Consider the following 24,279-nt stretch of genomic DNA (forward strand, 5'->3'; position numbering starts at 1 on the left):
GTTACCAAAAGACCCCTTTTTTCTAAAATTTTGGAGAAATTTCTGATAATCTCTCATAGAATTGTATGTATCCCCATGATCCACCAGTGGCTCTTCTGCGACCCCTCCGCAGAACTTCCAATAGTGGATTAACTATATTGGAAGAAGAAGAAGAAGAACTGCGCACGGTGGGCGCAATGAATCCACAGTCGGATTTTCTGCGCACGTAGGCAGAAACTCCCCTCCATATATAAACAAATCCAACAAGCCAAGTGATAGTCAGAATTCAGTCGGCCATTACTGGGTCCCGTTTGCACCAAACTGGTGTTGTTACTGCCGAATTGGGTGGATTAAATCCGCTTAAAAATTGGTGTTGAATAGTATTGTGTTGTAAACCTTTATCATTCTTTTGTGTAGGGGTGTAGGTGTAACACAGGTGATGGAATGCAGTTTAATATCCCCGCCAAGGCCATGTCATTTCACATTTTAGGTGGAATACACCTAAGGGGACCCAGCTATGGCTGCCATTGAGGTGTAGGAATGCGTGAAAATGGATTCGTCTATAGCGCCGGTGGAATTAATTCTGCGACGGTCACAGGGAATCCACTGACGGATTTTTGGCGCGCGATATAATCTGAGACGATTAGGTCTACCTTAGGATTAAAACATTACTTTCAGTGCATGTACGATGATTATTTATTATAATTTTTTTTATTTGTTATATTTCTTGTATCTTAATACCCACTGACGGATTTTCGGCAGACGTGCGCAGAAATTCCCCTCCGTATATAATGCCGGTTGAGTTATTCTGTGCGAGGTCTCAGGGAATCCACTGACGGATTTTCGACGTACGGCGCTGAAAATCCCTCCATATATAGCACGGCCACACGCTTTTGAACTCGCCACCCAAAAATGGTGGTTTTGTTACGCTTTTCCAAATCAAGACTCGTTCAAATTGTTATATCTCTGCTTAAACAAAAGGTATTGTAGTGTGTTTGGTGTCAGTTTGTAGCTAAATGAGTGCCCTAACAGACCTCCAAAGGAGAATTGTTTATCAGCTAAGATAGTGGAGTTACAGTTGTTTGAGTTCAGAATGGTGGAGGTGGTTGTTGAGGCGGTGGCAGTTGAGGCGGTGGCGGTATGAACAAAGTCTATGGGAAATAAAGATTTTGTGTGTGCACGTTGAATCAACTGATCATATCTTTGCATCCATATGGGCTACAGACATGGTTAAGAGCTCTTTTGAAAGATTATTAGTTCTGCTAATTGTTTTTAATCATTTTGAACTCTTTATGATTGGTTTAGTCTATAAAATACAAACTTTTACGTACAAAACTACCCGTTTTCATATTAAACACTGTAGTAAGCAATGCGTATGTCTTCAAAATCTAAAATTTGCTGTAAATTTTTAATTACTTACCCTATCAGAGTCAAAGTAAACATTTTCTGAGAGGAAATTTGATAAGGAATCTAAATATGGACTTACTTTTTCTGTATGGGTTAGGGGTAAATGTTTCAGTTCAAAATATGTTGAATTGTAAAACAATTTGAACATATTTTGGGACACCCTGTATTCGAGACTACCAAACAGCTGTGATTTTTTTCTTCCAAAGTCAGTAGGCTCCCCCTAACCTCAAACCAAATCAATGTTGTTTACTTTCAGTTTATATCTGCAAGTTAGTAATAAGCAATGCATTAATTTGGAATTTTTTTATTCCACCCTGTATAACTTCAAGGTCACCCTGTACAATGAGTTGAAATGTGTATTATTTAAATTGCTTTTGCCTTCAGCTTTCCAACAAGAGCACCAATGGTACTGTGGCTCTGTGCTTTTTGGTGACAGTGAAAGTCGAATGTGCAACAGGTGAAATCATTGTGTGACATATTACATTCAATGGTACATCTGGTCGGTTGGTAGCTATCTCATTTGCAGAGCATACAATGATACATGTACATCAATCAATTTTGGGAATTACTATTTAGCCACATGGATCTGACCCAAAAGAATCCTGAACTTGCTTTTTCTAAGCATATCGAGCGGAGCTCTTGTCCAGCACGGCCGGAGGGTCCGTGGCCGCTTAAGGGTCCCGGTGGGGTCAGAGGGTTCCTGCACCACATGCAGGAAAGGCCATTTCAGAGGTTAAAAAGAACATTTCAAAGCTCCTGGCTTGTTCTACACTTTTAATAAAAAGTGCTTCCTTCTTCCAAAAAACACGCTATAACGTTTTGAGTTTCCTATACTTTTATGCACAAGAGACACTCTTAAGAAATGTTTTTTGGCTTTATTACATAACCAATATGGCTGATGTTAATATATGTGAAGCAGATCAATAAGGCAATAATTTTAATTATTAAAATCATTTTTTGTGCTTGGCATCCACTGCCTCCCCCACCCCACCCCCACCAACCGGCACCCCATCATGGGCCTTGATGGTCAGTGTGCTTTTGGTTAAAATTTCAGGACGACAAACATTTTAGCAGATTTAGCACCCCAAAAGAGACATAAAAACCTGTTTTAAACTTTAAAAAAAAAATACTTCCTTCATCCTAAAAAAGTGGTTTTAAATATTCAGTTTCCCATACTTTTGTACACTAGAGACATTCTTCTAAGTTTTATTTTGGCCTAATAACATGGCCTACATGACTGAAATTGATATATATAATGCACACATTGTTTGATAAGAGTAATTTGTAAAATTCGGTACGTTAAACACGCAGAGTGATGTCACTACAAATTGGGACTAAAATATTGACTGTACCTACCAAGTTTCACGCCCATATAACGGTTTTTACTAATTTGACCTCATATGCCCCCTGGATGACCTCAGATGACCCAGTAATGACCTTCCAACAATTGGCTCTGAATGTTGACTGTACCTACCAAGTTTCATGTCCATATAAGAGGTTTTACTAATTTGAACTCAAATGACCCTAGATGACCTCAGGTGATCTTGAAATAACCCTCCAAAATTGGGCTCTAAATATTGACTGTACCCATCAAATTTCATGCCCATACAACAGTTTTTACTAATTTGACCTCATATGACGACCCCTGGTGATCCCGAAATGACCTTCCAAATGTTGACTGTACCGTACCCATCAAGTTTAATGCCCATCCAACAGTTTTTATCAATTTGACCTCTGGACTTTCCCAAAATTTGGCTATAGCCGAAATGTTGACTGTACCTACCAAGTTTCATGCCCATATGACAGTTTTACTAATTTGACCTCAGATGACCCCTGGTGACCCCTGAAATGACCTTCCAAAATTTGACTCAATGTTGACTGTATCCACCAAGTTTCACCCCCATCCAATTTTTACTAATTTGACCCGAGATGACCTCTGGTGACCCCGAAATGACCTTCCCAAAATTTGGCTATAAATGTTGACTGTACCCACTAAGTTTCATGACCATATGACAGTTTTTACTAATTTGACCTCAGATGACCTCTGGTGACCCCGAAATGACCTTCCAAAATTTTTACTCCAAATGTTTACTGTACCCACCAAGTTTCATGCCCATAGGCCTACGACAGTTGTTACTAGTTCCGAACTAGCACCCATTGGGTCAAATAATTGATCTTTGTAACTTTTTTTCTGATTAGGCCAGGGAATACTTTAAAAAAAAGTGGTTCCCCCCCCTGCTGTCATTGATCGCTTGCCATTCCTTTTGATTTCTCTCAAAATTTAGCTCATGATTATTGCACAGCCTAGAGTAAAACATGAAACTTTGCAACTTGCAATCAATGATTTTTGAAACCACTAATTTCAGTCACATTTGAATTTAATAATTATTATTATTATGTTCATCATCTAACATTAAAGTCATCATAGTTATTTTGAACTTTTCTATTTAATACTGCCCCCCCCGCTTATGACCTTGAATTATTCATTCATAACTGTGACGACCTTGAGACCATCCAATCAGAACAGATCAGAATTGATCAATACGCCAAAAGGTCATGACCTCCTCTTGCTTGTAAACATAAAACAAGCAAGCTGCACCAAAATCATGGCGAGATCGGGACCATCGACGTAACATCGATCAAATAAACCTTGGTCTTGAATTTCTTAAGAAGTCCTGGCCTAAAAACCATGTTGTTTTTCAAGAGAAAACATATCAATCTTTGATATTCTGAAGTATAAAATTGTTGTGCAAAGTGGAACATCATTAATTTAGGCTGTTTTTGCTATGGAAAAATACGGAAGTTGTTCAATTTTGCGAAGTGGGGTAAAGTAAAATCTCATTGAAAATATAATTTTTCCTCAAAATAATGTCCACAATATGATTAAATAGACTGTATTTAACTATATTCTAACAAAAATACAATGAGTGTGATGAAATACGAACATTTTGCATGACTTAATGACTTTCGGTCCGTGTTTTTGCACAAAATGGAGAGGTCATAAAAATATGTGCACTTGCGCAAGGAAAAATAGTCCACTAGGAAATTAATTTACCCGATCCATTAGTTCAGATTTATTCAAGATTTAGACATGTTCTTGACCATTTTTGGACATTCCTCAACTATTTCTTTATTTAAATTGTAAAGAAATAGTTAAGAAAAGTTATGAAATAGTAAATAACTTCTGAATCTGAACTGAATCTTACGAAATTACCCTCCGTTGGTTTCCGTCACATTCACGCAACTTAAATTATACAGACCAAAATAATCTCGAGCACACACGGGGTACCACAAAACAACTCGTTCATCGTGGCTTTTTTACCAAAAAATCATATTTTATCGACAGTATTAGAAATCCACATGGAGTGCAATCGATTAAAAAATAAATAAGCAAAATTTAGAAACAAATTTCAAGACCAAATATCAAACAGACAAACATCCTTAGCATAAAAACCAATGCCCGAATTGGCTCTCTAATTGTTCCGATCACATAGCCTCTTTTAGCTTCGCTCAGAGCCAAAAATGTATACTTTTGCTAGTTTAGGGTTGATAGTTGTGGAGATATTCTAATTTGAATCTTGATTGGTGTAAAAACTCATAATATTTGTGATGTAACGCTAAGGGTGGCGAGTTCAAAACACGGCCGCACCGGTGGAGTAATTCTGCGCACAGTCTCAGGGTATCCACTGGCGGCTTTTCGGTGCACGATGAGACGTATAGGCCTACCCTGGAATTCATATCTCTTATGAAACATTCTAGGGTAGGCTAGCATAATATTAAATCATTGCAATTCATGAGAGGATTAAAACTTGCTCCGAAAATCCGTCAGTGGATACTCTGCGACTGTGCGCAGAATTACTCCATCTGCGCCTATATACGGACGGGAGTTTCAGCCCACGTGCGCCGAGAATCCGTCAGTGGATTCCCTGCGACTGCGCAGAAATACTCCACCGGCGCCTAGTATATACGGAGGGTTGTTTCAGTGCACGTGCGCAGAAAATCCGTCAATGGATTCCTTGCGTCCACCGTGCACAGTTAATCCACTCTCGGAAGTTCTGCGTAGGGGTCGCAGAAGAGCCACTGGTGGATAGCTTACATAACTCAGAATTGCCCTATTTTTTATTATTTTTATTCAATTTTGTATAAACTTTTATGTTGCAGGGCCTAGATTTCAACGAGAATCACAGAATCGATTCTCGTAATGACTCGCGTAAGATTCGGTTGCGAGAATCAACTTCCCTCATTGTATCATACAGTAAGTGCAGTGATTGTGTATTTTGATTCCCCAAACCAAGACGAAATCTAGGCCCTGTGTTGTCCCAAATTTTTCCCAAGTCTCACTGAATGACACGGGTGAATGACCCCCTTTTTTTTTTTTTTTTTTCCCTTTTTTACAATAAGACCCCCTATTTTGAGACCTGACCCCCTTTTTTGGTGTCTAGGCTCTCACCGAAAGATCCCTAGTTCGAACTGTGGTCTCCATATTCCCTGTCATTTCCAGAGTCGAGTTTTTTTTTGTTTCGTTTGGTTTCTGTACATTTCTGTGTTTGAAAACAAATTACATGTATTACTGTATTGATTCAATCCATCTGTAAAAGACAGATCATGTACCTTCATTTGTCATTCCTGCACTGAGGATAGATCTGGAAAAAAATGTTTTCTTTATTCTGCTTCTGCTCATATAAAGAAAAACTTAATTGATGGGATTGGGAAATACACTATACAGCAATGTAGGAAGTTTCCTCCTGAGAATTTCCCATAATTTTCTTTTGCACTTCTTTATCTACAGAAGCAGAATTTCCCTCCAAATCACAAATTATGTGGCAAGCAGCTGCGCCGATTGCCTCCGCTTTTCCAGGCCTGTTCCTGGGTGTTCCTTAAGTGACACATTAAAGTGTTTTTAAACCTTTAACTTGTATGTGCTTGCTTTATTTACGGTACATTATAACTTCCCTTCATGCTGTATACTTAGTACATTATAACTTACCTACATCCTGTCGATAATCAGATGTGATAAATAGCGATTGGCCCTCTCCCACTTGAACAGACTTGAGACTGTCACACACAATTTTTGTCCCTCTCCCACTTGAACGGGACTTGAGTGTGTCACTCACAATTTTTCAGAAGTACTACATTTTCATCAGAATAATACAAAACAGGTGTGGGTCTGCACTTGATCTGTCTGAACTGACAAAATTGTGCTCATCTTTAATTTTAGTTTTACGTAAGGCCAAATTAAAAAATAAACATGTTTCATGTCCCCTCCCGCTTCCTTTTTTAAGGTTTCTTCAATTATATTTATTTTTTTTAATTCAGTTGTAACGTTCCAAAAATATGTCTAGGAAGTAGAGATGCTTTCTAATATATAACAGGGGTGTGGGTGACCACAGATAAAAAGAAAGTTTGAAATTGGGAAAGCTCCTTTACTTTTGTACAGAGGAAGTGCAGAAAAATGATAAAAATCTAAGATCAAAAGTCTCATGCCTCTGATATAAGAAACACTTTTGGAAGGTCTTGTGATAAATAGAGGGGCCTACCTCTGAGAAAAACAAATAAAAAAGGCGCTCCTGCTTTTCCAGGCATTATTGTACGCTAAAACTGCTCTCTTTAATTTGTCTAATTATGGGTATTCACACCGATTTTACGATAAAAACACTTCTTCCTCCTAAATTTTTTAAAAAACCAGGATGTGAAACATGCGTTATTTTTACTTGGCCTGACGTTCATAGTCCCATACCATTTGTAAGAAATTTAAGCAACATGCTTGATAAAATATGTGCAATATTAGTATATTATTGTGCGTGGTGTGGTTAAGCCAATCAGGAAAACCATGCAGGACTTTGCAGGTACAGGCAATCTGCTTCTACTTGGATGAGCCTTGAGGGTGCTAGGGATCATGCAGGCATCTACAAGTACTACACTCTGAAATGGAATGTCAGAAAGCAGATAGGGTGAAGAGGAAATAAATCAAAGAGGAATTAATTACACAAACAGAAAAGAAAGCTTGTTTACAGACAACAACAGTGAATGACACAGGGTTGCTATTAGCTTTTAAAATGATACAGTACTTGTGAAGTATGAGATGAGGTTTTGTGAGGCCCGAATCATACTGTTTATACCGTTCTGGCTAGATTCAAGTGAAAACTTTGGTTTAAATTTCAGTGTACAAATATTTTTTTTTTTTATTATACAATTTACAATTAATGCTCCTTCCATCCATACCAATTTTCTTCACTAGTCTTGTTCTTTGTACTGTTAGCATGCTTGTCTGGGATCCTCAACGTTTATCCTACAGGAACTCAAATTTAAAAAGATCATCCAAAGCAAATCTTGGAAATGTACGGTGCAGTGGCCCTTAAAACTTGATTCTGAGTTTCATGTCTACGCTTGTGTGTGAATTCTTTACTGCGATTTAAAAAATTGAAATAAAATGTGGTTGAATTCATTTGCATTCATTTTTTTACTCGGATTGCAATTTGCATAAATTTACTAAACGTACTATACCTGCTGGAATGTGCCTTAGTAAATCTTTCAAATCAATTCTTCAATACGCAAACTTGTGCCCGAAGTCTGCGTTTGATTTGTTTGTTTACCCAGGTTGGTCCGTGAGGAACACATGCTAATCCTGTAATCCATGGAAAACCATGGACCGTTCCAAGCTCATACTTATTCCGCATTTTGACTGTACTAATGAAACTTTGGAAAATAACGAATAAGGCCCTTCGCACTTGATTATTAGTTTCCTGTTTACGCCAAGCGTCCAAAATTGAAAATCTCAAAATAATTAATTATTTTATTTTTATTTCCAATTTTCTCCTTTAAAATAACTTTCAACTACTTCTACTTGCCATTTTCTGACTTTAATAATATCAACAATAATGATGAATGAACAAAGAGTACAACTCCACCTTCACTTATTTATAAAATCAAATATTGTTGTGAAATAATTAAATGCCCGCCCTAGTCAAAACAAGTCGATAGTTGCTTGTAATAGTTCAAATCAAATAAAGAAAATAAAAGATAATTAATAATTAAAAGTCACCTCGTCCCTTTTTCAAAATCTTAAACAGGAAACTAATAATCAAGTGCGAAGGGCCTAATGAAAAGTTACCAGATTTTATTTTGGAAAATACATGTAATTATGTGACTGGAAACTTGGAATCAAGTGCCAAGGGCCTGATCTTAACCTTAATTTCATGAATTTGTAATTGTTTGAGCATTGAGCCCCAGAGTCGAAAATGTGTAGGCCTACCGCCGAAGGTTTGGTGAAAGTTGACCAATATTTTAGCATGTTTCTGCACGGAGCAACGTTTCAACACAGATATCGACTTCTAATGACGACCGGAGCAACTTTTGTCGAATTCAATTCCCAACATTTGCAGTGTAGGCCTAGATTACAAACACACAATTAAAAGTCGTCTTCATATTGGTTCAATTTGAAGCATGAGCAAGTGATGGCATAATAAAAGTCAAAATAATTCACTATTTGTTTTGAAGTTGACTCAGTCAGCACGTACCATGCATTGCGATGCGGTATCACAATAAAAATTATACATTTTAAGTTGAATGTGGCAAGCAAGTTGCGTTGAGTTACGGCATAAAGTATCCGAATGCACCCACCGCAAAACAATTGCGGCGTAATATGAACGGGCCTGCGGTGCACTACTCTGCTACTATCTGTGGTTCACCTCTTGAAATTTTGGTAGTGAGCGTCAACATTTTTTGTGGCTGCGCCGCAAATGTGTGGGCAAACTGCCCTTGGCCTTGTACGCGTGCTTGTACACTCTGTGCGATTAACTTTACACATGCAGTTCGATAACTGCGCACAGCGAAATACGTAACCATGCATTGCCTACATGTACGTCACTACCGAACTTTGTCTTTGATGTGAACCACAGTCATGACAGTATACTCATCATGTACTAATTTGATATACGTATGGCTGGTTAGATAATATGATGTGTGTTAGTACTGAGTGTTTACATGACATATTAAAAGCTTACCATGTCTGATTTATATCCAATACACGATGTTATCCTGAGACGATTCGTCTCAGATGTGATCGGTCATGTTTAGTAAATTAGTACATGAGTACATGACATGAGTACATGACATGAGTACATTGACAGTATCATCATGACACTGTCATCATGCTGTGACTGTCACTGTGTCATGAGTGTACTGCAGTGTACATCTGACAGTGTACATTACCATGCATAGGCTAGCGGCAGCGCCGTTGCCTCGCACAGTACATTGAGTTTATATCATGATGAACAAAACTGAATTGGAAAAGAGAATGACAAAATAAACTGAATTTTGAAAGTGTATTTTGCATTCTCGTATCCCGGTCTCGTATATATTTTCGTTTTCTTCTCTGGTAATTACGGCGTGTGCTAATTGTGTGCATCATCGGGATCGGTTTAGCCCAAACGGAACGATCGCGGGCCAGACTTGATAGTCGAATCAATCGATCACAGAATCAGAATCCATCGCATAGTCCATCAGTCCTGGAATTGCTACGCACGATTATTTGCCCCGCCATGTTTATAGTTTCGGGATCGGGGTCGAAATACTTAGGCTACTATCGCGCAAAAAAGTAAATTTGGCGGCGCCCTATAAAAAATCGTAACTCAATAGGGGCCGACACGGGTGAGTAACGTTAGACCGCATTCTTTCAGATGCAAAAGACTAGAAACTCATATCTGGTGTACACCTAAAGTTATTAGGGGTCAAAATTTGCCGCCATTTGTGGCTGAACCACTCTAGGGGCTCTATAATTCTGTAGGGGGTCTAGAATTTTCTCTGTTTTTGAATTTCTCATAGACATTGGTACATGGTTAATCCATTCTGAACATATTTAGGAGCTATAAGGGGACTGTGACATTATCATGGGTCCTTCAAAATCTTACTATAATTCACCAGAATCTGTCTGTTTGTGTGTTTGTGTGTCTGTTTGTCTGTCCGCCTCTTTTCTCGGAGACTGGGGGTCGCACGTTCCTCAAACTTGGTGGGTGGGTGCAGCTTGGTATGAGAAAGAACGAGTTTATATTGGTTAGTGGGTCAAGGTCACCCAAGGTCATCCAGGGGTCCAATTAGTAAAAACTGTTTTTCTCGGAGACTGGGGGTCGCACGTTCCTCAAACTTGACGGGTGGGTGCGTCTTGACCCTGGACAGAACAAGTTTGTATTGGTTAGTGGGTCAAGGTCACCAGAGGTCATCTAGGGGTCAAATTAGTAAAAACTGTCATACGGGCATGAAACTTGGTGGGTAGGTGCTTCTTGACCTAGGACAGAACAAGTTTGTATTGATTAGTCGGTCAAGGTCACCCAGGGGTCATCTGAGGTCAAATTAGTAAAAACTGTTTTCCGTCTATTTTCTCGGAGACTAGGTCAAACTTGGTGGATGGGTGCATCTGGACCTCAAGCAGAACAAGTTTGTTTCAGTTAGTGGGCCAAGATCACCCGAGGTCATCTCGGGGTCATCTGAGGTCAAATTAGTAAAAACTATCGTATGGGCATGAAACTTGGTGGGTACAGTCAACTTTTATAGTCAAATTTTTGGAAGGTCATTTTGGGGTCATCCGGGGTCACCCAGGGGTCATCCTGAGGTCAAATTAGTAAAAAATGTTGTATGCGCATGAAACTATGAAAACAATTTTTGGAAGGTCATTTTGGGGTCATCCAAAGTCAAATTACTAAAAACCGTCATATGGGCATGAAACATGGTGGGTACAGTCAACATTTAGAGCCAAATTTTGGAAGGTCATTTCGAGGTCACAAGGGGTCATCTGAGGTCAAATTAGTAAAAACTGTCCTATGGGCAGCCAGGTAATCGCGACTGCCGAGAACCGCCAAATACGGGTAACCGCCTAGTCAAATATAATTTGATTGAACAGCACAAAGTGCTGATTTTGACCCCCCCTGAAATCCCAACGAAATTCAAAAATCAATATTTTTTGGCATTAGGCATTTCAGACACAGCCAGTGAGTGACCACATTCAACAAGATGGTCACAAGTGATTCAATTAAGAAGAAAATGCCCATCAAAGAGAGCACTTTGTCATTTAGCCCACTTAAATTCCCAATTTTGGTCAAGATCGCCAAACTTTGACGGCCTGCCATTCGCAAACGAAATGGAATTTGAAATTTTTTCTTGTGACCTCACCTAGGGATCCATGAAAGGTACACCTGAGCCAAAGGAGAGCAAAATCCAAGATGGTGGGTGTACACTCAGTCTGTTTTGGCATGGACTGACCCTATTGTGATTGCATCATTGCATAATTTACCAGTGAAGTTTAAAGTGGTCACATTTTGCACTTTCATCGAAGCTCACAGGAGAATGCGACAGTTCTCGTTTTTCTACCTCACATTTCATGAACATCGGGTAAATCCACAGCCCCTTGACAAGTTAGAGTGAAATGCATTCATAACTTGATATTTAAATCGGGGGAAAGAACTTAAAAAAACTCCACATTTTATCAGCTAAAACGGAGCTATTTGACCACTTGAAATAGTGTTTCCATAGGATGCGCCACGCATGCAGATAAGCGTCGCGTATAATTATGTGCGTTAACAAATTGCGTGACTACGCAGCGCGATGCGTTGTTGCGCGCGTGTACCCCGCTGGTACCACAAAGATTTTCTCTCTTTTGAAATTGCAAAACGAGTGAAATAGTAAAATAAAATCCATAAAATAGTGCAGTTGGGGTTTACAAATCTGGATTTTCTTTCCTTGTACCGGTATTTATAAAAAAAACATAACAAAGTACAAAGCTCAATTTCGCGAAAATAAACCACGTCTAGAGTACACAGCCATGTTAAATCGTGATTTAAATCAATGATTTAAATTGGGGTGATTTAAATCAAACAATCCTGGGCATTCCTGGCAAGAGGCAAGGAATGAAATGCTTACACATAGCCTACAAGGTGATGACTTTATATCAATGATGTTGGCCTAATTCATTTTAAAGTCATGGAAAGTGGCAGAGGATGAAATGCTTACACTGTTAATAAAAGTAGAAAGGGCAACTTTTCAATAAAATAGTGTCACAAGAAAATGAACCAAATTGCCAAACCGAAGCATTACTTTGATTTCATATGTTGATTTCTGTGACTCTGTTGCAGTTTAAAGCAATGTTGCAATATTTGCTAATTTCAAAATTCTGATTTTGTAATGTACTTTGATAAATACCCTGCAAAAATCAAGGCTTTACGCTGTCCAGTCTGTGACCAAATTTGACATTTTTATTAAAGCACTGAGCAAGGCATATTATATGATTGTAATATTAGTCAAACACATAACACTATACCTGCATGGCATTTGGGATGTTTATAACACATTAAATGGACCAACCTCAGCCAGGTTTGACGGATTGACATGCATTGGCAACATCGGCGCTGGAATTGAAAAGTAATTTTCTCATTTGTTCAGCTCAGAATTAAATGGGGACATTGGTAAAAAATATTAAACATTTTGTCGGAAAAATATGTAACAAGATTGCTTTAATGCTCAAAGGCCCCATTGAAAAAAAAAGTTAATAAGGAAAGGTTTCTATACAAAAACGATTCTCTTATAAACCACAGTTTCCACCTCGATACACCTGAGCACACATTTTCGTCCAAGAGCTCTCAAGCAAGCAGTGATTATCTCCGCACAGTCTTTGATTACACTACACAGTTGAGTGCATAGCAATGAAGAGCCGTGGAGCTTCTAGCTGAAAAATGGGCCTCTTTGATTGTTTTTTGTCAAAACTTCAAGTGTTCCCTTCATCCAATCAGAATTTTTTTTATATCAAACGAAAGCTAACACTTCCCCCTAAAAACACTTTTTGTCACGAGGTCAACAGATAACTCAATTCAATGTTATAGCTAGGCGAATATGGAAAATCTGTTGAAAACTACCTATCCAAGCACATTTTTTGACCAAAATGTAGGTTTTTAAAGTCAAAAGTGTTTCTTGCAATATTTTCAAATTTTATGTCATTAAATGAAAAAGCACACTTATTGTCCATATACTAGCGTCGCTTGAATGAGCAATGGCCAATTCTCTTTAAATTGCAAATCTTGTTCAAAAAGTTAATATTTTCGCCTGTTTTGTCATACGGTTGTAAATTCAATGAACTATGACTTTGTTAACGAGCGCTTACAAATTGATATGGAAATATATCCTGTATGTTGAATTTAAAGTACCAACAGCAAAGCATTAAGAAATTGTAATTTGTATTGACTACTCCCCATTCCAGAAAAATACAGAACTAATTTTTTTGGATTAAAAAAGTATTATCCTGTTTTGCCAAATGGAACATAGCTAAATCCTAATCCTCTATTTAGTCTTAACTGGCAATGAAAGTAAAATTTTAATTTTTGGTCAATAGTTGGAAATAAGGGCCAAAAACATGCAATTTTAGGGTGTTTTTCGACCTTTTTCATATTCTGTGACAATCAAGCCCAAAGACTTGTCCAAGTTATGCATTCTAATTTTTGGAAAACACATTTTCCAATCTTTTTCATAACCAATTAGCAAAAATTACATATAATATTAAAATTATGAGCTAACTCTTAGCCTAAACAAAAAATGTTGAATGCTTAGACTTATGCCAAGTCTTACAATTTTGTGACTACAATTGTAAGAAAACATGCAAAATTGCATGTTTTTGGACCATTTTCCTCAAATTGCAAAAATATTAAAATATGACTTTTATTGCCAGTTAGGACTAACTAAAGGATTAGGATTTAGCTATGTTTCAAAACAGGATAATATTTTTTTAATCCAAACAAATTAGTTCTGTATTTTTCTGGAATGGGGAGTAAGTGAAGTATAAGTCTATATAATTCTCTTCATATCATATGAAAAATGAACAACACAAGTAGAGTTGTAGCTAGCCCAAGTTGAGTGCCAGCTATCCAATTCATGAGGCTCAGGGCAAAATCTTTGATGTGTTCTCATGTCCCACAAAAAATACTGGCCAAACGTCCATACCCCATCCCTTAAGGAACTCCTAATTGACTACTTATTGACCAATGGTTGATCTTTTTGTTTTCTTATTTAGGGTGGACACCGGCTAGAGCTGTTAGATCCAACAACTGAGGATGTACTGTACTCACTGACTCCAGCAAACCAATATATCTCTGCAGATGACAACACGTAAGTCAAACAAACAAACAAACAAACAAACAAACAAACAAACAAAGGTCTTCAGGAAAAATATTTTCCTGACATATTGGACTAACATTACAGCTATATGAAAAGTGCAAATGTTGGTCAGCACAAATAGTGTTGACAAAAATTGAATAGCGCGTATGAGTATCGCGTTGACACCAGGGTTGGCGATTTTTTTGATTTAAAAAAAAAAAAATTAAAAAATCGATTTATTTGATTTAAATCGGATTTTTTTCATTTAAATCAATTTTTTTGATTTTTTTTATCCCAAGAACTGCTATACCCCATGATAAAGTCTAAAGAGACCAGTAGAATGCTAGACATATGCACAATCCTATCAGGTATTTACAAAAAATCAAAACATGTTTTCAGATGTGAAAATTTCAAAGAAAAAATTTGGTAAAATCATGGGAAAAAACCTGTTGAATTCTGCACCTTAAAAATGATTTTTTAATCAATAGATAAAATGACATCATAGAGGTATTTAATTGTATCCCAAAGGTGTAGAAACATTACAAATGAAGTAAAACAGGCAATTCAAGATAGAAATTAACTTAAATTGATCAAAACGGTCAAAACTGAAAAAGTTGATTTAAATCAGTGATTTAAAAAAAAAATCATTTAATTTTAATCGTGATTTAAATCATGATTTAAATCGCGCCAACCCTGGTTGACACGCACCCACTAAAACGTGTGATATTGTGTCATATCACATGAATAAGGACCAATAAGATTGCAGAAACATTCTCAAGTGTTTATAGATATTAATAGCTATACTATGATACACGATCATTTCCCAGATGCGGATCCAAGTCCGTGTAGAGAGTTGTTAGTATGGATGGGGATCCCAGAAGTGCCAGCACATTGATACAGATCCTGCTCCCACATGGAATCACCAATTATAAAGTGATACATATTGGTACGTGCACCAAGTTATTTCTTGTTGTGTGTTGCGTTTACCATGTTTACAGAGCCACCATGCAAGAAGTGATGATCCCATCAGGTGCTCATGGACCCTACACCATGCGTCTCCTGAGACAAGCTGCTGAGTGGGGCGGTAGATATTACTTCAAGAGCTGTGCTGACATTCAAGTTCATAGTAAGAATATTGAGAAAATTATGGTGGTTTATCTAAAGGCCACTACAGACTCTGAGTATTTGACATAGAATATTTGATGTAACATCTCTTAATCTATTCCCATTCTATTTCCAGCAATGTTTAAGTTCTAACGAATGTTTGATGACGTAAAATGGATAATATGTTATGTAGAGTATCTGGTGGAAATATATTATCGATTTTACGCCATCAAACATTAGTTAGAACTTAAAACCATAATGTGTGATTTGCATAAAGAATAGATTCCTATTTAAATGTTAGTTTTCACTGATCACATTGCCTCTTTAAATTTCTAGCCAAACAAATGAGGTAAAACAAAGAAAAGTGAACTCTGAATAAAACCGGATATCTCCAGTTTTAGTATAAAAACTTAAATTTTGCTGTAATTAAAGGATTTCAGGCTTAGTCTTTCACGTGGTATTTTAGTACACCACTGCACTGGGCACTACAATCATGCAAAAAGTAAAAATTCAAGAAAAATTGAGGGCATCGCTGTGGAGCAAATCACACATTATGGCTTTAAACATTACTAGAAATAGATGGGAATAGATTAAATAATGAAGACATGTTGCATCAAATATTCTATGTCAAATAAAACGTTTGTAGGGTCCTTAAAGCAATAATGTGTGATTTGCATAAAGAATAGAGTCCTATTTAAATGTTAGTTTTCACTGATCACATTGTCCTCAGTGATGAAATTCTTATCATCAAAAGGGTAGATATGGCGATGGATTTTCATTGCTACATTTTTGTTCTTAAAAATACAAACGGTACAAAATAAAAGTTTCAAAGCTGTCATCAAATTGATTATTATTACATTTACATAAGTTACATTATATTTGTTTGTTTTTATCATTATTCCAGCTTGCTTTAATAACCACACTTTATGTGATTCCTGGGCTGAAGACGGTGAATGCACCGCTAATCCAAACTACTGTATAAGTGGAAATTTTCACAAGGGTTTTATTTTCGCGAATTTCGCGATTAGAGCTCCAACCGCGAAAATAACACCTCGCGAATGTATGCAATAATGTATTGCAAGTATAGAGTTTTCACCTCGATACACCTGAGCACACAAATTTGTCCAAGCACAGATAGCCTAACAATTTCTCTACACAGTCTGTGTTTACACTACACGGTTGAGTGCATAGCATCACAAGAGCTGTGTGAGCTTCACACAAGTTGGTACATAAGCTTAAAAAGTTACCTTTTCAGAGTCTGAGTTGAGCAAAGACGTAGCTTGCGATGCCATCACGGCGTCTTCATTCAGCGTAGTGATTACTCCTCCGACTACGCTGATGGCGTCGCAAGCTACGTCTTTGCTCAACTCAGACTCTGAAAAGGTAACTTTTTAAGCTTATGTCAATATGACAGAGTCCAATATCAGTCTACATGCTGCTAAGTTGGTACATGTCGAGTTGATAAAGTTGTCTGAAATAATAAAAGTTACAATTCACCAATTCTTTAAAATCACTCACAAGTTGGTATACGAGGATGTGCCGCCCAAATGGGGACCTTTTTCACGGACAGTCCTTAGACATGAGTCTGTTGTGATGTGCCCTGAGTAATTTAATTTAATTATTTAACTTTGTTTACAAACTGAAAGCATTTCATGAGATGGGAAACCCCCTTGCACTGTTTGTGTGTTATGGCATGTTCTAGGGGAATTCCCTTTCATTCATCAGATGATCAAAACAAAGTGAATCAGAGTTATTAATATCATAGGGGATTTTCCGTATTACTCAATTTCAGTGCATAGTTGTACCACCAGGGGAAAGCCCGATAACAGATTGTGAAATGGGCATGATTTTGGAAAGTCCCCAGGAAGTAAATGTGAAAGAATGGTCTATTAATAGATTTTGGGTTTTCTGGTATTTAAAGCTGAAGGCTTGAGTTTGGACTTCACAGAATATCATGGGAGATTGTAGACTCCACATGTGTGTGATGGTCTTCGTGCTTGAAAAAAGAAGTACATGTTAACCAGTTTATATAGCCAATAATTGAGCTATTTTAATACAGCAACGAAGGCGATTGCAAGCACACAAAAGTGTTCTTCCTCATCAAAGGATTAAAGTTCTTCTGTCGAATTGCTGGAGTTTGCTGGGTTTGTGAAGGCCACGCTTCTGTCAAAAACAGCGGAGCTGTGTTAAAGAAACCTGTTCCCTGGACAAAGAGTGATTGGTGAAAGAAACACCATTTTTGGAGAAAGCAGCGCAAGGAGATATATTTAGGAGAAAGCAGCGCAAGAAGATAAGTAATAGGAGAAAGCAGCATCATTTTCGTGTGAGGATTTCATACGCAAGGATATTTATAAATGCAAGTGTACACTGGACTTCGCTGATTTTCGCAGGACAAGTGAATAAGGATATATTACATCAGTCGTCCAGAACATTGCAAGAACTCTAGGATTACCAACAAAAAAACAGCTGGTTAAGTACTGATAGAGTAGAACTGTGATTGTGTGATTTTATTGTATATGCAATATTGTTGTTATATGTACCAACCATACTTTGTTTTCAATTAAAGACTTAAATAAATAAATAAATAAATAAGACTTAGATTTTTGTTAGCTTAATCAAACAGTGTATTTGTGTTGTGCATTTGGGTAAAAGGTGATTTTGGCCTTGAGTCAAGTACGACTCGTAACACTGTTTTGAAGAAAAAATCCTTAGACATGGGTCTCCCTTTTAAATTTTCCATGCTATGTGTGCAATGGTGTGCACACATATTGCACACCATTGTCTAATTACCCTTAAAAATGGGTAAGGGTTCGGAAGCTCAGGCCGCACATCCCCGTCGAAAAATAATCCAAGTACCCCCCCCCCCCCCACCCGGACTTACAAAGTTGTCTGAATTACTAAATGCTGCAGACCAAAGCACCAATTCTTTAAAATCACACACAAGTTGATACATTAAGTTTAGGGAGGGTCATTTTAAGGGGTTAGGATGCCCCCCATGGAACAATTTAGGGGCATGTCGTCTGTGAGGCCCCACTTCCGCAGCTTATATCTAGAATCATAATCACTTTTATAATTCAGTTTAGTTCTTTTTATCATTAAAATTGCAATTTGACAGTTTTTATATATATACCCACCGCTTCTTTTTTGTCTCATCAGAATGCTACATCCCCACAATCACACCCGTACACCAGAAAACTATCCAAACACTGGTCTTGGCGAGCACAACTTTTGTCGTAATCCAGATAATGAGCCCAATGGGCCTTGGTGTTACACTACAGATCCGGAAACTCGATGGGCATACTGCCCGGTTCCTGAGTGCTTCAGTAAGTACATTCAACTCACCATTGGCGACTCCACTATCAATCTGTCTTCTGCCATTCGCAACCTGGGTTGTCACTTTGATTCCAACATGTTTCTTACTGCTCATGTTAACATTCTCCGCAGAAATACGCTCTTCCAGATAAAGAACTTGTGGCGTATTCGGTGTTACATCAATCAAGAGACCTGCCATCATGCAGTAAGAGCACTGATACTCTCCAGGCTCGACTATTGTAACGCACGCCACTCTTCCTTCAGCTCTCTGCAAAAGACATAAGCCGTCTCCAAAGACTTCAGAACTCCGCCGCGCATGTCATCTTTGCTGTTGGGCGTCGAGTCGAAGCTCACCCATTAGTCTCATCTCTCCACTGGCTCAGCATTGATAAACGTATCAGTTTCAAAATTCTTCTGTATATCTACAAGTCTCTCAACAACCTTGCTCCGAAGTACATCTCCAACAAACTGACTCCTTATATTCCTCAAAGGACTCTCAGATCAAGTAATGACACCACACGTCTCCTGGCTGATAGATCCATCAGTGTATGCGCCGGTGATCGTCGTTTCCCTGTAGCTGGTGTTAAGCGCTGGAACTCATTACCAACAGAAATCCGACTTTTGCCATCGGTCACTCTTTTCAAACAGAGACTCAAAACCTATTTATTCTGAACTGTTTTATTCTGAACTGGTTTTCTTATGTATTTGTTTTTTATTTTAAGCGCAACGATGCTTTCTTTGCGAATTGCGCCCTAAGAACTTTGTAGTAGTAGTAGTAGTAAGTCTAATCCATCTCTCATTCAGGTAACGCCCCCCGGGGGAGGGGCACTCCCATATATTGACATACGCCATGTGGCCATGAAATTACCCCGTTATTTTTGGCAAACCCTACACCCAATGACCCTGTTTTTTCAGTAGCCTACACTGAATGACCCCCTTTTTTGAACAATTAGTCCTCAAAATTGAAATGTTGGCGTGCAAAGCGCGCATTTTGGAAAAATTAAATGAGTTTTGTCTATTTTGTACAGTAAAATTGGGTAAAAAGCTATTTTTGATTGTTAATGATGAGAAATTTTGGGCGTTCCCATAATTGTATGGGAACGCCATTTCGAATGTATCTATGCATTCGAAATGCATAGATAGATAATCTAAAACTTTCAAGATGTACTCAATGTATGTGCGCAAGAAGATTTCTCTCAAGAGACCTGTGTTAATGTTCAGACTGTACTGTTTGGAAAAGATTAGACCAATGAAAATCATGAATCAGAACTCGTTACAGACCCCCTAAAGGATCATGTACCATAAATCCTGACTCTCACAAATTAACAGACAGATTTTGCATTTTGCAGGCCACCTTGCAAGACACAAACTTGCTTTTTTTTTGCCTAATATGTGATGTTTAAACATATTTTCAGCTGATACCATGATGTGTAATACCAACTTGGATTGCTCTGGAAATGGAGTCTGCACCAGTGGCAAGTGTGTGTGTAACCCCCTTGCATTTGGAGACTACTGCCAATATCAAGGTTAGTACGTAGTGCATTTGTTATGTGTGTGAGACGAACTGTTGCCAGTGGCGTAGCTGCCGGGGGGGGGGGCAAAAATCGCCTATTTGGGCCCCTGCCCCTAGTGCAAGGAAAAAAGAGGAAAAAGGAAGGAGAGAGAGATGAAAAAAGAGAGGAGAGAAAGGGGGAGAGAGGGAGAGGAGGAGAAGAGAGATGGGGAATCCATACCAATACCATACGATTATTATCAATAAGCCTGGCAAAAATTGTCTATTTGGGCCCCCGCCCCCTAGTGCAGGGTAAAAGAGAAAGGAGTGAGAGAGAGAGAGGGAAAAGAGGGGGGGGGGGAGGGAAAGAGAAAGAGGGAATCAATATGATATGTAGTTCCATACGATTATTATCAATTTACTCGTCTTGAAGACAAAGAAATAGAAAGTTTTTGAAATGCTAATTGCACAAAAGCACCTATAGAAGCAGTATATAAAAATTAAACAATAAAAGGGCCAACCCAAAAAGAAAAGTCGAAAAAGGTGGTCAAGAAGGCTGTGTATGACATGTTTCTTGTATTGCATGCCCCAACCGAAAATTGTCAGTATCAACACAAAATTGGCCGAGGGCCGGATTTGCCATTGAACCAGATGGGTCCGGGCCCGGCCCCCTAAAATTGCCTAACGTATGTGCCCCAAAACACCATGGTTTAGACCGAAATATGGTAACATTGCAAAATTTTGTGCACTTCACTCGCACTGCCATTTACATTAAATTTACCTTCATTTTTGACTAAAATTGTCTGGGATTGGAAATTTTAGTGCGCTTCGCGCACACATTAGCCAGGATATTAGTAAGAATTATGGCCAAAATTCATTTCTATTAAAACCAAATTAGTAATAAAAAAGCAAATTTTTCTTGTGGAGCACGCAATCATGCTTTTGTTGAGTGCTTTTGAGTAGTCCGCCTTATTTACGGTATGATACACATATGCACAACCTCTATTGAAAAAACCCAGTGGGCATGAATTTATTAGAGCGGTGTTTATTACAGACAATAATTTATCATCATTCAAATTGTGTAATATACCATCACCTACTTGTGATGAATAGCATTTGGCTCAAGTATTACAGCCAGCCCATTGGCGGCGCCACCAGGGGAGGGGGGCAAGGGGCATTTCCCCCCCCAATGTTTTCCTTGCCCCCCAGTTTCCCCCACTTTTGTGGCAAAAAACCCAAATCTTAATACTAATTACGGCGTGTCCGTCCGTCAAATCCTCTGTCATGGCGCTATCAAGGCGGCGCTGCTGCTCACTAACTGCGTGCTCGCGGTGCGCATCGCGAAGCGTCCATGGCTGACATCGCGGCGTCCGCTGATGCGCTATCACGTAGTTCGCAGAGTACCAACGGGCGAAAGTGCGAGCATCAGAAAGCATTACAGTGTGGCTAATCGTGCAGGTGCATCTGATCGGATCAATAGGCCTATTTTCAACACACACGTGCAGAGGCCTATTACTCAGAACATGGCTATTTCCAGGGTATTCTTTGGGGGGGGGGGCTCATATGTGGAGCAGGACAGGGCTTGGAAGAGGCGAACGATGGGTTTCCAGATTACGGCCAAGTAAACGTCACAGCTACAAAACTACTAAGTTGATTATTGTGTCAAATTGAGTCTTCATCATTGAGAGCGTATATCATAGTTAGTTTAAAAGGTCAGGGCAGGTAGGCCTATCATATGGGTAACGGGTGTTGCGTAATTAGAGAAAGTCCTATCACAAGAACCACCCAACCCGAGAACCGCGAAATCTAGTTACATATATTTCCACTCTTTGCAGCAATTGTGCGCAAATTTTGTCGATTTTTCCCCCCTGAAATTCACTTTTTCCCCCAATGCCCCCCCCCCAAAAATTCCTGGTGCCACCAGCTGCCACTGAGCGAGCCACAATGACTTACCAATTAAATATTCATTTGCGTATTTATATTATTTGTATTTCTCTTAATTAGATGATTGTGGCAATCCAGGAGATTGTAACAACAATGGTGTTTGTGTTGAAGTCTCAAGAACCACTTACCCACGTAGACAGTGCTTTTGTGATCAAGAACACTTTGGTCCAAAATGTGAACATAGTAAGTGGTATATTTATCTCTTGATATATAGGCCTAATATATTACTGCTATTTATTTACATACACAATATGTGTAGCGCTTTTCACCTATGGACCCTATGCAATAAACCAATAATTGAAATAGTAGCCCATGTTGGTGGACAGTCTAAGATGACAGAGGGACAGGTCTCTAGTTCGAGTCACAACCGTTCATCACTTGTTTTCCTGTATTATCATGTGAATTGCCCCGCGGAGGCCTTCTGGTGGACAGAATTTGATTTAAATGATGGGTGAAGTTGTATTATTTGAATACGATCTAAAGTCTCAGATTGCTGCTGTTTATGGAAAGTATCAGAATCTGTTTGATCCCTCCACATTCGGCTGTTTCGGGTAACCCCCTGAGCACTACCTGCCGATCTAACATTACCTCTGATTGGTTAATTACATGATATCTTCACTTTAATCACCAATCAGAATGGAGCTTTGCAAATAATTCAACCCAATTCTAACAATGTTGCTGATTGGTCCAATTGATAATGAAAACTTCTTTTTGGTCAATCGGCAGGTAGTTCTCATGGGGTTAATACCAGCCCCATACGCAAGAGTTTTTTTGGGGTTGCTGATTTTGAAAAAGTGGACTTTTTTCAGGGGGGGCAATTTTGTGAAAAGTTGACTTTCTTCCGGAATTTTTGACCAAAAAAGCGTAAAAAACCTGAATTTTTTGCTCGCTATGCTCGCAAATTGTTATATTTTGGGACTTTTTGTATACTTTTGCAAATTTGGGGGTGTGGCTGCACCCCCCCCCCCCACGCCTGGTTAATACCCTACTGTTTTGAAACAGACTGTGAGATACATGTACATGTATGGCTTTCTGGGGCTCACACTGAGGGCGGGGAGGCGTCGGAGGATGGGCCTGCAGGCAGTTACGGGCCTCGGCTTCACTGGCGGCATGGCACTATTGGCCGGTGGTCTTGGTGATGCCGGAAGGCTGCTCCGTCTTGTTGGGGCTGCGGCACTGGCAGTCGGTCTCGGCATGGGCGCCACAGGAGGGCCAGGGCGGTGGTTTGCAATGTGACCGCATCCCCGGTCCGGGTGCTTGATGGGGGCGAGCTTGGGGTAGTTGACGACTTCAAATACCTAGGGGCTTAGATTGGCAGCGGTGAAAATGATTTTAACATCAGGGGAGCCCAGGCATGGAGGGCCTGTAACAGCATGAACAAGATGTGGAGGAGCAGCCTACCTGGAAATCTTAAAAGCAAGCTGCTATTCACCACCACGGTCGGGTTGGTTCTGATGTGTGGTGCAGGGGCCTGGACATTTGCATGGAACTTTGGGAGGGCGCTTGATGGTTGTTACACAGAACTGCTGAGAGGGGCACTTGATGTTGCCTGGCAGTCGCGCGCCACCAATGGGGAGCTGTGCTGTAGTCTCTCCCCGGTTTCCGGGGAGGGATGAGATTTGCTGGACGCTGTGCCAGGGGTGGGGCAGAGGCGGCTTCCGGGGCTTTGCTGTGGCAGCCTGTGCGTGGTTGGGAATCAAGAGGACAGCCACGGAAAGATTACATTAAGAAACTTATCGAGGACACTGGGATAGACAAGACATTAGGAACTGCATGCAGAACAGAGTCATGTGGAGAGCCATCAGCGGAGTCCGACTAGACAAGTCGACATAAGCAAGTAAGCAAGCATGGCTTTCTGTATACAGGACTGGTTGCTTAACATCCCCTGGATGAGTACTTTATGGTTTATT

General features: G+C 39.2%; 1 protein-coding gene across 1 annotated transcript in view; it reads left to right on the forward strand.

The window, feature by feature from the left end:
* The window catches only part of LOC140159658 (uncharacterized), a 101,752-nt gene that overhangs the window by 19,691 nt on the left and 57,782 nt on the right, over positions 1-24,279 (forward strand). Inside the window, exons 3-7 of the mRNA XM_072183153.1 lie at positions 14,435-14,529; positions 15,516-15,643; positions 16,526-16,597; positions 20,349-20,459; positions 22,430-22,552. Coding sequence (XP_072039254.1) covers positions 14,435-14,529; positions 15,516-15,643; positions 16,526-16,597; positions 20,349-20,459; positions 22,430-22,552 — 529 coding nt within the window. The remainder of the gene's footprint in view (positions 1-14,434; positions 14,530-15,515; positions 15,644-16,525; positions 16,598-20,348; positions 20,460-22,429; positions 22,553-24,279) is intronic.

This window comes from Amphiura filiformis, chromosome 8, assembly GCF_039555335.1.
Source record: "Amphiura filiformis chromosome 8, Afil_fr2py, whole genome shotgun sequence".
NCBI lineage: Eukaryota > Metazoa > Echinodermata > Ophiuroidea > Amphilepidida > Amphiuridae > Amphiura > Amphiura filiformis.